Here is a 14,392-nt window from a genome sequence, read left to right as displayed (position 1 = left end):
GATCACTATTCTATCTTAACATAAAAATATTAGTACTTGGGTTGGATTTAATTCCCAATTTTCTTATAAAAGTTTTCCCATCATTGTCTTTTAGCTAAGTAATAACTTCACTAACCAACAGGACAAGTCCAGGGATGTGAGATGTATGACTCTAAAAAAGCTTCTATCTTCCCAGTTTAAAAGGAGTATCTATAACTACCCGTGAAAATAATGGCAAATGAGATACATACACAGCGATTTAATTTACGTGCTTTTTAACCCATTGTTAGGAAAGCTGCGATGCTCATTTCAGACATCCATCCTTAACTTTGCCCTTTTTTTCTTCAGGCTAGCAATTTATGATACAGATTAGAGACTTAGGATTTAGGTCAATACTTTAACAATCTAAAGACTGTGCTGCTGATTTTGATAATAGTGGCACCACCAACAGTGCCAAACTCCTTTCAAAAAGCTGTAGTCCAAGAGAGAGGATATTGAAGGTAACACACTGGGTGATATAGCCAACTCAAAATATACGAGGTACTGTTTTAATGTTACAACTGTAAAAACTACAACAGTGAGTTCCAATCCTTAGTGTTTTTAAAGTCTTGCCAAATACCTCACTCCTCAATAGCAGCACTTCCTTTTCCTCTTCCTCATGTGCCTATTGTGTATAAAACCACTACTATGCCTTGAGACTTGACTTCATCACATCTATAATTTATCATTTTTTATCCTTGCTGGTAATGCCTGTGCTAGCTTTAGCAGGTTAAGTCCTCATCTCCCTAGGGATTAATTTGATTTGAAAAAAACAATACAGAATATTTGGGGTTGACAAGCAAGGAAACTTTCGAACAATGTAACATACGTTTGGAAGACAGAAGTAATTCCTACAGGTTTGAGATTTTTGATGGGCCCGTAATGATACAGATATTCTAGCAAAAGGGGAAAAAAGTTTGAAATGCAGGTGTTTAAAAGTCTTCCCACTTCAGGTTGCAAAGTTAAAATATTAAAGATGATTATTTGTAATGAGCGTCGTAGCTTTCCTAACAATGGGTTAACTGATATTTCTTGAAAGCAACTGTCTAACATGAATGTTTCTGAAATACTGAAGGAAAGCTAATAATTTCCCTTTACTTCCACAATCAAAGGTATATTAAGATTTCTTCAAAGCAAGTCTGGGATAGTTTCAGTGAGACATGACTTATAAACCTACAGTACAAATCATGCTATTGTCCCAAATCCAAACCTAAAGGTCAAAATATAAAGCACATATCAAGGAATTTTCACATTTTTATTCGACAACCAGGCAAGAGTGGTTTCATGATCGTGAAATTTATCAAGCAACTATTTCAATAAACCTCATTTCAAGTTTACATTGGAAATGTCTCATTCAAACTTGAGAGGCTATGAAAAGCAAAATTCCAGTGCCATCTACAGATATATCTTAATAGTTTATATTTCCGTTTAAAAAATGCAGTTATATAAAATTTTCTGAGAAATCAAGAAAAAATGGCATCGACAGAATAATTTCCACATGTCCTACAGATAAATTCACTTTAAAATGAAATTGATAACCAAAAATGTATTAATATGGATCACTTTAAGGTCTCTAAAACATGGAAGTACTAAGAACATTTTAAACCACATTTAAAAAAACAAAAAAGATGGCCTATCACATAAAGAGAATATATTTTCTTTCCTTTTCATGCTGTTGCTCTACTTCAAAAACATGGGAATGTGGGGAGTATGGAATAAGGGAGAGAGTAGCTAGAGTGGCTGTAACTAACAATTACTCTACCACTTTCTGCCCCGTCCTTAAATTTCTAATTACCAAGAGGAAAGAAGGAAAAGGCTACAGCCTAGATGTTAAATGTTTTTCTATAAAATCAATGTTGTGTGGAGTTTAGCTGTGGATCAATTAACTGGACCAAGTCAGTATGAATCATTTAACTGGAAGAGTTACAAGCAATATTATGCTGTCTTTGCCTACTGTCACATGTTCACATACAAAATTAAAAATAAAACTAAAAAAACTAAACTAGACCTACTAAAGAGAATTAAAAACTATTATCTTTTCGGCATGAGCAAAATTTTCAAGTTTCTTCAAAGTTAAACTACAGAGATAGCATTTAGAACTCCTCTCTTAACAAATTCATCATAAATTCACTAACATCGTGGGCATTTCAAGATTGGCCTCCAGTTCTGGTGTTCCCTTTTAAGTAACAGACTAGACCATGTTACTGTGTGTGAGAGAGAGAGACTCCCTCTTCTAAGATGAAAAAATTCTATTTCACGTAACATTACATCATTTTTGTTACTAACAATCTGCAGAGAAAGGCAGAATCATTTGTTCTAGAAGTTTCTTCTCAGAAGTTTTCTTGTTTGAAAGCTATAAATCCATTTTCTGCTTGTTTTTTAAATATTATCTGATATACTAGTCTACAATTGGGGCCAAGGAAGTGTAATGCAAACTAAAAAACTCAAGCATCTTCTGGAGAAGTAGAAAAATAGAAACCACAAGGTAAATAATATGAAAAAACCAAGACTTCCTCCTTACAAAATGCCAACTGACTTACATTTAAAAGAAGTTCAAAAGTTGTATTAATTTAAAAATTAGAGGATTAAATAATCTAGATGGTCTTTAAAATCATATACCTTTGGTATAAGTTTGAATCATGAAAATAAATGGAAGCAACAAAAACCTAGCATGATATGTTGCCTCTTTAAGGATCTACTGTCCTTAGGGTATGTATAGAAGTTGCTTACGATTAATATTACATCTAGCCATGACATAGCTATATTACAAAATATAATTTCCAACTGGGAGCACACACAAGGAAGCTAACTTCAACTGCAATATGTAAAAAAATGATAAAGCACTACTATAGTCTTCACAGAAGCAAAGCTGTTTCAAGTGATAGAAAATGTGTCGTATTAACAAACAGCTTTCAATGTATCTAGTGCATGAAATCAAAGAGAAGGACCAAAATTATTTCCAAATATGCCCTTTCTAATAAATTTATATTCTTACACAAGGATTAAAATAGGAAAATTACAAGCTGCATGACAGGTGCATTTTTTGAGTAAACAAAATGTATACAAGCACAATGTACCAAAGTAGTAGGATCACAGTAGTAGTGAAGGCTAGTTAATACATAAAAACAACAATCAGCTGGGCACCATGGCTTGTGCCTGTAATCCCAGCACTTTGGGAGGCTGAGGTGGACGGATCACCTGAGGCCAGGAGTTCGAGACCAGCCTGGTCAACATGTAGAGAAACCCCATCTCTACAAACATACGAAATAAGCCGGGCATGGTGGTGCTTGCCTGTAATCCCAGCTACTTGGGAGGCTGAGGCAGGAGAATCGCTTGAACTCAGGAGGTGGAGTTTGCAGTCAGCCAAGATCACGCGACTGCACTCCAGCCGGGGCAACAGTGAGACTTCGTCTCAAAAAAAAAAAAAAGAAGAAAAGAAAAGAAAAAAACAATTGCACAGGCTTTTTTATTCACAAAATTGAAGTAATCAAAAATGCTGCTTTCAAAATTGTTTCCAATGTTAACATATATTATTCACATCAATTACAGAGTGTAAACCCAAAATCTCTATGCACCCAACATTCTAAGTCATTCTACAGACTGGAACAAAAACACTCTAGATTCTATACAGTAGATCCAAAAGGTGGCAGCAGGTAAACAACAACAACAAAGGGACTAACACCTACTCTTCAATTTAGGAAAATTATAAAACGTTGGTGAAGCAAGAGTCATCATTAAAAAGCCTGGGCAAACTCCTGAAGACTGGACTGGAAGTTTATCTACAAGGTTAGTAAGTTACATTATAACTTACTAACATGGCTTCCAACTCTATGCCAAAGTTTCATTTTAGAAATTCATTTACTTAAGGAACCTATTCCATCTCTCTGTCCACGTAACAGTATAATTTTTCAAATATTCTGGCAGAAAGAAAAAGGCTGGTTTAAAGGAGCACTTACAAGCACCACCTAACTCTTCATTCTTCGCCTGAAAACAGCAGGCCTACTTCAGAACATTTGAGTAAGGTGTTTATTTATTTATGGAAACAGAGTCTCACACTTCATCACCAGCTGGAGTGCAGTGGCTCGATCTCGGCTCACTGCAACCTCCATTTCTCAGGTTCAAGTGGTTTCATGCCTCAGTCTCCCATGTAGCTGGGATTACAGGCATGCAACAGCATGCCCAGCTAACTTTTGTATTTTTCAGTAGAGACGGGGTTTCACTATGTTGGCCAGGCTGGTCTCAAACTCCTGACCTCAAGTGATCTGCCTACCGCCCACCTCAGCCTCTCAAAGTGCTGGATTACAGGCGTGCACCACTGCGCCCAGCCGAGTAAGGTGTTTTAAAGAAAAAAACATATAATTAAGAGCATGTAAGTGACAGTGAATGTAGCACTGTATTCAAACAAGTGACAGCTTTTAAAAACTGGAATATACTGTTATAAACTAACCCTTGACGCTAAAAACAGGCCATGGGCTGGATCACAAATGAAGAAATACTTTGCCATAAAACTTACACAATGGCCCCAACATCTCCTTTCCAAACGCCCCAATCACCCTATCACCACCAAAATAGTAACACACTTCACTGAATTGTCCCTCCCTAAAGAGTTTCATTTTTATGCACTAAGATAGTGCTGGGAAAAAATCACTCTAACACAGTTTCATGAATAAGGATAGTAAGAATATAATATACAAATTATGTTATTTTATCATATCAGCATCGAAAGAAGTTCCAACAGCAATATGAACACTTGAACAGAATAATCTTGTAGCTGCAAACTCCACTTCATCTCTTGCTTTCCTTTTCTTAAAAAGCTAACAAAAAACACATTGGGGATTGAGGGGTGCAGTGTCACAAAACTACAAATCACTGAATACTAGAAAGAATGATGAAAATCAGTGCTAAAATCATCTCTAAAATTTTAAGAGACTAGAATTCACAAAAAATTATTTAAAACATTCAAAAAAAGAAATGCATGTTTTCACTCTACTCCATGTTGACCTGGGTAATCTAACAATTGTTTAGCTATCAAATTTCACTGCAGGATAAAGTTTGATAGTTATGAAATGATAGTGTTAGGTCTTTCATGTGTTTCATTTTAAGAAAAAAAAAAACTTCAAAACAAAAATAAAATTTCCATTATGACCTTCATACTTTATTACTATTTATTCTCACACCAAATAAAATAATATTTAACTTAGACCCAAAGCAGTGTAACAATTTTCTAATAACCAGGAAGTGTTTGGCTTTTTTGCAGATGCAGTGGCTAAATTACACTGTTTAACCTGTGACAATGACAAAATATTTCCATGTATGTCAGCTGTTGGCCAGACTATGCTTTTTTAAATGTTCGAGGATGATACATTTATAAATTCAGTAGATCCACCTATCATTTATCCAAGACTGTTGAAGTTTTTTGTTTTGCACAGGTCTCTGTGTATCAAATAATGTCTTTAAAACAATTCTCACATTTATCTCAACCCCAAAAGCAATTTCTCTTCAATGTACACATCACTCATACACACATACACACACACCTGTTGCCATGGGGTTTTTTGCAAAACCCACACTGCTTGCTGGGAGTCCACATATATTTGCTTTCAAATGAGGAGGTATGATCAGAGCCTTCTCTTTTATGGTAGCTATGTTATCTGGAATGAACAATGGTGGCTCATCTAAAGAAAACTTCTGCTGCTTCTTCTTTGGCGGGGTTGTAGGTTCTTCTCAGGTTTTTTCAGTTTCAGTTTATCCTCTTCCTTAAAATGCTCAATGCCTGGGTGTTCAAGCTCTTCCTTCACATGACTATTGGTTTTCATTGCTAGGGCCTGTTGCTGAGGCTTATGACACTGTTTCTGGCTGGAATGTGATACATGTCCAGTTTGTGCAAGATGATGAGGTTCTTTCAAGCAACCAGGATGAGCATGTGACTTATCACTCAAAGAATGAGTTAAGGGCTTGAAAATTTGTACTACAGTTTGGTCCTGTAATGTTTTTTTCAATACAGAATGAGCTTGGTTTTCACAGATTTAACCCCAGAATTGCAAGTCTGAATCTTTGGCTCCTTATCAATTTGTTTTTTTCTGACTTTGACTGGCCTATGAAAATTTTGCTGAGATTCTGGTTCATCAGTATTTCGTTTCACACTTTTGACATTAACTTTAGTTTTGCTATGCATTACTTCATACTTTGCTGCAACAATTTTCTTCGGAGTATCTGTGGTCATGTTTTGCTTAGAATGAATTACAGGTTTTGGATGTTTGGATTTTACACTTTTGACTCTAAGTAAGAAACGCTACTTGACTGGCTGTTTCTGTCATCCTGAAGGTTTGCTGTTTCATGGGACTCTATTTTAGTACTTTCTACAGCATTCAACTGTTTTGAATTTTGGTCAGGCACATCACAAATAGCATTTTCCAAAATATTACTTTCTGGTTCAAAAGTACTAGTATCAACCACCTCTAAGTTTGATTTATTAAACTCAGTGCTCTCCAACTGTCTATTAGACTTTGCATCTTCACAATAACCCAATGGTTCCATTTTATCTCTTTCAAGGGTGTTCTCAGTTTTATCAGCAATATCCATGGTATCCCTCAATTCCAAATTACATTCAGTCACTTCATCCACACAACTAGGCAAACCTACAAGGCTGTTTTCTGTCTTATTTGGATTTGTACAAGCAGTATCACCAGAACTATCAGAAGATCCAGGGTCCTCAAGAATATGGTCATCTTCACGGGATAATTTTACAGTCTCCTTTGATCCTTGTTCAACTTTTCTTGTTGCTATCATTTCTTCAACAACAGTCTCATTCGATTTACCTGAAATGGAATCATTTTGTTCATGTTCTTTATCTGAAAACTTAAACAATGGGCTACCAACAGGCTTGGCTTTACATTCCATCAGAGCTTCATTTTCTTTTCTCCAATAGTAACACAAGTCTCTGAAAGAAGTGAACAAGTTAATTCATGAGATGGCACATCTGCTTCTCCCTGATTATTACACTTATGCTTAGAATCTAATCCATCTTCATCCTTCATTTCAAGACAAGATGACACTGAAGAATGACTTGAAGACACTGATACTTCAGGTACCACTTCAATTTGTCCACTATTTCGGCTGCTCCTTCTATTCTCCTTATGGTACTCAGGTTTCAGTGACGTACAAACTTCTTCTTTAACCTGACTCCTTTCTGGCTGTTTCACTCCTGCTTTAGGGGTAGATACAGTCTTCCCAGATGGTTTTTTTGTGTTACTTAATGGTGCTGCATTTGAACGCTTGGCAATAGTGCTCTGCCGCAAACTTCTTACTTGTTCTATCACAGGGGAAAAAAATAAATAAAAAAACTTAGCTATTTTGTCATGTGTTTTATTTCAATACAATTTAGAATATATCACTTCTTTATTCTGAGCTATAATTTTCTCAACAAAATGTATTGAACAGTACTCATAATGGTGATATTATATATATACACACATATATGTAATTTAACAAATGTCATATTTTATATTTATCAAACTTCTCTGAATTCTAGCAGGGGCAAAAGCCTCTAAAAAATTCAGACTAATATTATACCTTATTAAAAGAAATGTTTTCATCAAATCTCTTTTCCATAGAAAGTAACCTAGGAGTGAACTAAGTAAAATGAGCTTCCTTTACCATTCATGCCCATATTAAAGCAAGACCATCATGCATTGTTAAACATTAAATAATTCTAAATATATAAAACCAAATAAATTCCAGTGCTAATGAAATCTGAACTAAAACCTCCTATCACACAAAACAGGATCTGTGCGAGTTTCAAAATACAGCCTCAAACAGACTCTAATTCCTTTATCAATGTGCTTCCCTTCGGTCACCATTTTAGCATTAAAGCTATTCCTAAGAAATGACATCTACACAGAGTACCACACACAGTTCATCAAAAAAGAAACACAATTTAAAAGATTTAAACCAAGAAAATGTATCATAAGTATGAAAATAATGTAAAAGCTTCCCACACAATGCTCCTATTAGTCTATTAAATGAAAGAGTCTCCTTTCCCTATTCTGATACATCCCCTTCTATCAGGAGAAAGGAGAAACATGAAAAGAGCTAAAAGAAAGAGAGCTAAATAATTCACTAAGTACAAAACAACCCACAAACTGAATTTGTCATTTATCACTGAACTGTGAGAATCTTTAAAAGGTAAATGTCCAGGGCTGCTTGTAGTTCTGATCTAGTATTAATAGCACACTTTCATTCTCAAAAGTATGCCTAATTTGAATAATAAATTATATAGTCACCCTCATCTTACACACCCTTTCTAATTCCCATAGGACTCAACAAAGTATCTGAGTATTAGGTTAAGTACTTAACAATGTTTAAAATTACTTGGTGGATTATGAACTATTTATCACATGTTCAGTTACATAATTTTTTTAAATAACTAAAATTTTAATAAAGCTTTGTTTCAATATTTAGGTGATTTTAAAGCTTTAAAGACAGATTATAGTAATTTATAGCTCTACTTTATTCATCCTTGAAATGAAACAAATGAAGGATTTTAACATTCATTACACATTAATAAATAAAGATCTTTTNAATAAAATTTCCATTATGACCTTCATACTTTATTACTATTTATTCTCACACCAAATAAAATAATATTTAACTTAGACCCAAAGCAGTGTAACAATTTTCTAATAACCAGGAAGTGTTTGGCTTTTTTGCAGATGCAGTGGCTAAATTACACTGTTTAACCTGTGACAATGACAAAATATTTCCATGTATGTCAGCTGTTGGCCAGACTATGCTTTTTTAAATGTTCGAGGATGATACATTTATAAATTCAGTAGATCCACCTATCATTTATCCAAGACTGTTGAAGTTTTTTGTTTTTGCACAGGTCTCTGTGTATCAAATAATGTCTTTAAAACAATTCTCACATTTATCTCAACCCCCAAAAAGCAATTTCTCTTCAATGTACACATCACTCATACACACATACACACACACCTGTTGCCATGGGGTTTTTTGCAAAACCCACACTGCTTGCTGGGAGTCCACATATATTTGCTTTCAAATGAGGAGGTATGATCAGAGCCTTCTCTTTTTATGGTAGCTATGTTATCTGGAATGAACAATGGTGGCTCATCTAAAGAAAAACTTCTGCTGCTTCTTCTTTGGCGGGGTTGTAGGTTCTTCTCAGGTTTTTTCAGTTTCAGTTTATCCTCTTCCTTAAAATGCTCAATGCCTGGGTGTTCAAGCTCTTCCTTCACATGACTATTGGTTTTCATTGCTAGGGCCTGTTGCTGAGGCTTATGACACTGTTTCTGGCTGGAATGTGATACATGTCCAGTTTGTGCAAGATGATGAGGTTCTTTCAAGCAACCAGGATGAGCATGTGACTTATCACTCAAAGAATGAGTTAAGGGCTTGAAAATTTGTACTACAGTTTGGTCCTGTAATGTTTTTTTCAATACAGAATGAGCTTGGTTTTTCACAGATTTAACCCCAGAATTGCAAGTCTGAATCTTTGGCTCCTTATCAATTTGTTTTTTTCTGACTTTGACTGGCCTATGAAAATTTTGCTGAGATTCTGGTTCATCAGTATTTCGTTTCACACTTTTGACATTAACTTTAGTTTTGCTATGCATTACTTCATACTTTGCTGCAACAATTTTCTTCGGAGTATCTGTGGTCATGTTTTGCTTAGAATGAATTACAGGTTTTGGATGTTTGGATTTTACACTTTTTGACTCTAAGTAAGAAACGCTACTTGACTGGCTGTTTCTGTCATCCTGAAGGTTTGCTGTTTCATGGGACTCTATTTTAGTACTTTCTACAGCATTCAACTGTTTTGAATTTTGGTCAGGCACATCACAAATAGCATTTTCCAAAATATTACTTTCTGGTTCAAAAGTACTAGTATCAACCACCTCTAAGTTTGATTTATTAAACTCAGTGCTCTCCAACTGTCTATTAGACTTTGCATCTTCACAATAACCCAATGGTTCCATTTTATCTCTTTCAAGGGTGTTCTCAGTTTTATCAGCAATATCCATGGTATCCCTCAATTCCAAATTACATTCAGTCACTTCATCCACACAACTAGGCAAACCTACAAGGCTGTTTTCTGTCTTATTTGGATTTGTACAAGCAGTATCACCAGAACTATCAGAAGATCCAGGGTCCTCAAGAATATGGTCATCTTCACGGGATAATTTTACAGTCTCCTTTGATCCTTGTTCAACTTTTCTTGTTGCTATCATTTCTTCAACAACAGTCTCATTCGATTTACCTGAAATGGAATCATTTTGTTCATGTTCTTTATCTGAAAACTTAAACAATGGGCTACCAACAGGCTTGGCTTTACATTCCATCAGAGCTTCATTTTTCTTTTCTCCAATAGTAACACAAGTCTCTGAAAGAAGTGAACAAGTTAATTCATGAGATGGCACATCTGCTTCTCCCTGATTATTACACTTATGCTTAGAATCTAATCCATCTTCATCCTTCATTTCAAGACAAGATGACACTGAAGAATGACTTGAAGACACTGATACTTCAGGTACCACTTCAATTTGTCCACTATTTCGGCTGCTCCTTCTATTCTCCTTATGGTACTCAGGTTTCAGTGACGTACAAACTTCTTCTTTAACCTGACTCCTTTCTGGCTGTTTCACTCCTGCTTTAGGGGTAGATACAGTCTTCCCAGATGGTTTTTTTGTGTTACTTAATGGTGCTGCATTTGAACGCTTGGCAATAGTGCTCTGCCGCAAACTTCTTACTTGTTCTATCACAGGGGAAAAAAATAAATAAAAAAACTTAGCTATTTTGTCATGTGTTTTTATTTCAATACAATTTAGAATATATCACTTCTTTATTCTGAGCTATAATTTTCTCAACAAAAATGTATTGAACAGTACTCATAATGGTGATATTATATATATACACACATATATGTAATTTAACAAATGTCATATTTTATATTTATCAAACTTCTCTGAATTCTAGCAGGGGCAAAAGCCTCTAAAAAATTCAGACTAATATTATACCTTATTAAAAGAAATGTTTTCATCAAATCTCTTTTCCATAGAAAGTAACCTAGGAGTGAACTAAGTAAAATGAGCTTCCTTTACCATTCATGCCCATATTAAAGCAAGACCATCATGCATTGTTAAACATTAAATAATTCTAAATATATAAAACCAAATAAATTCCAGTGCTAATGAAATCTGAACTAAAAACCTCCTATCACACAAAACAGGATCTGTGCGAGTTTCAAAATACAGCCTCAAACAGACTCTAATTCCTTTATCAATGTGCTTCCCTTCGGTCACCATTTTAGCATTAAAGCTATTCCTAAGAAATGACATCTACACAGAGTACCACACACAGTTCATCAAAAAAGAAACACAATTTAAAAGATTTAAACCAAGAAAATGTATCATAAGTATGAAAATAATGTAAAAGCTTCCCACACAATGCTCCTATTAGTCTATTAAATGAAAGAGTCTCCTTTCCCTATTCTGATACATCCCCTTCTATCAGGAGAAAGGAGAAACATGAAAAGAGCTAAAAAGAAAGAGAGCTAAATAATTCACTAAGTACAAAAACAACCCACAAACTGAATTTGTCATTTATCACTGAACTGTGAGAATCTTTAAAAAGGTAAATGTCCAGGGCTGCTTGTAGTTCTGATCTAGTATTAATAGCACACTTTCATTCTCAAAAGTATGCCTAATTTGAATAATAAATTATATAGTCACCCTCATCTTACACACCCTTTCTAATTCCCATAGGACTCAACAAAGTATCTGAGTATTAGGTTAAGTACTTAACAATGTTTAAAAATTACTTGGTGGATTATGAACTATTTATCACATGTTCAGTTACATAATTTTTTTAAATAACTAAAATTTTAATAAAGCTTTGTTTCAATATTTAGGTGATTTTTAAAGCTTTAAAGACAGATTATAGTAATTTATAGCTCTACTTTATTCATCCTTGAAATGAAACAAATGAAGGATTTTAACATTCATTACACATTAATAAATAAAGATCTTTTAACACCCAAGCGGTTGCTAAAAATGACAAAATAGTATATTCAACTGTGAAGGATATTCAGATAAAAAATGGTTTTCCAATAGTAAGCAAATTATTAAGCAAAGGCTAAAGTCACTTTTTCTCCTCTAAATATTACCTTCCTTAGTTTGAAGCCTGATTCTATAGGCAAAAAAAAATTTTATTTTCCTAAAATGTTTATTCTATTCTTTTCATTTCTCAAAGTCACAAGTATATACCAAATCACTGATTTTGAAAATGTATTAAAAACACAGATCAAAGAAAAGATGATGAAATAAATACATGCATCTAAATTTATTCACTTCTCAAAACCCTACTGAAGCTGTAACAGCGGGATCTTTTTTGAAAAATCCAAAAGGCAAGGAAGAACAAGAGAGGAAAAACCAGCAGCAAATTTTGGAAACCAAACAAGAGATGATTACCAAGTAACTCATATAAGATACCCAAAAGTAATAAACACTAGGCTGGCAGTGTTGGCAAAAACTAACATCATTAACACCTCAAAAACCTTAAGACTTGGTGGTCCCAGATGATTCTAAAGTGGGAATGAAGACAGATGCTTAATACTTTGAAGGGTTGAAAGCTCTTTAAAAGCAGCAGTTAGATTTCTAGATCCCTCTTTCCCCTACTCCATTTGTTGGGCAACTGCCCTTCCCTGGTCCTGAGCCAAAACTTGTAGCTTATTCTCTGGAAATAGTAAAGCAAGGTTTCTAGGCTGAAGAACATGAGGCACAGTAGAGACTGGCTATAAAGTACACTGAAATTTGTAAGATTAAGTGAGTCTGTATACACCGAAAGCTGAGAAACCCCAGTCAGTATTCCTTACGGGTTTCCATAATATGCTAGCAATCTAATAAGTTATGGAAAATAACCTAAATTCTGATATGAAGGGTTCTGTCAAATAACAGTACAGCCAGATTGCTATACACTGACGCTCATAGCTGGTAAAACCCAATCCCCACACTTAGTTTTATAATTTTAGTTCCCTACTCTTAAACATGAGCAATAATCAAGGGTCAGACATTTCAGGAAAGCATCTAGGAAAGATGGAGGCCAAAACCTTTTTTAAAATTTGTTTACAATAATGCAACATGGAGAAATCAGAAACTATGAAAGGAGACAAAAACTATTTAAAACGCAATTAGTAGCTTAATAAAGACAAAAGAAGATACTATATCCATGAAACATGAATAGAACACTACAGAAAGGACCATTCTCAAAACAACAAAAAGAACAGTTAAGACTCAAAAGTACAAAACTTGACTGAAAAGTTGGAGGATAAATACGAGAAAATTTAAGCACGTAAAAGAAAAATTACAAAGAGGTGGGAAGCAGGCAAAATAAAGAAAACAGAGGGACCAGTACCTGTTATGTAACAAATAATAAAGTTTACAGAAACCAAGAACTAACAAAACAAAGAGAAGAATTAACGATAAAATAATTTGAAAAATTTTCCCACAATTGAATGACAAAATTTTTCAGACTAAGAGGATCTACTGAGTGTCTTGAGCTCCATACACAAAATACACCAAAACCAATACACATCATCATGAAATATCAAAACACCAAAGCTGAAGAGAAAGATTCCCAAACTTCCAGAAGAAATCAGGTAACAGACACTCCTACACACACATACACACACACACAAACACACACATCAAAATAAACTTCTCAACAACCCTGAAGTTAGAAAAAAATGGAGCAACACCTTCAGAATTTCTGAAGGAAAATGATTTCCAACCTTGAATTTTAAGTCCAACCAGACCATGATTCCAGTATGAGACCAGACTAAATACAAGGTAAACATACAAGGTTTAAAAAGTGTATCACATGGCTCCTTTTTCTCACAAAACTACTGAAAGAGGTACATCACCAAAATAAAAAAGTTGAATCCAGAAAGAGGAAATAGGAACTACAACAAAAGCACAAAGCATAGACTTTCAGAAAAATGGTTAAGGGAGATCCCTGAACAGTTTTGCATCAGGCTCACAGGACTAACAAGTCTGTCTATATAAGAGGGAATCAGAAGGCTCCAAGAGGTATTTTCAATAAAATGGATATGACAGAATACCTGAAATACACAAATATCTTTAAGGTAGATTTAGTCAACTAGTAGAGCAGTTGTAGTGTAACTGCTAGTATGTACACACTAAACAACTGAGAAACAAAACAAATCAGAAAACAAGTTATACAAGAAAAGTAACTGTAGTTTCTTAAATGGATCATCTCTAATAGCATATTACTCATAGTAACATAATTACCATTGATCTAACAAAATTATATATTGGAAAAATGAAAAAGATGTTCT

General features: G+C 34.5%; 1 protein-coding gene and 1 pseudogene across 1 annotated transcript in view; both read right to left on the bottom strand.

The window, feature by feature from the left end:
- The window catches only part of PHF3 (PHD finger protein 3), an 84,084-nt gene that overhangs the window by 24,306 nt on the left and 45,386 nt on the right, over positions 1 to 14,392 (bottom strand). The window contains 1 exon segment of the mRNA XM_017867599.1: positions 9,013 to 10,792. Within this exon segment, the coding sequence (XP_017723088.1) occupies positions 9,013 to 10,792 (1,780 nt within the window).
- On the bottom strand, positions 5,534 to 7,681 carry LOC108526454 (PHD finger protein 3-like; annotated as a pseudogene).

Source organism: Rhinopithecus bieti, unplaced genomic scaffold (assembly GCF_001698545.2).
Source record: "Rhinopithecus bieti isolate Rb0 unplaced genomic scaffold, ASM169854v2 scaffold_53, whole genome shotgun sequence".
Lineage (NCBI taxonomy): Eukaryota > Metazoa > Chordata > Mammalia > Primates > Cercopithecidae > Rhinopithecus > Rhinopithecus bieti.
This window is presented reverse-complemented; position numbering and strand designations above follow the sequence as displayed.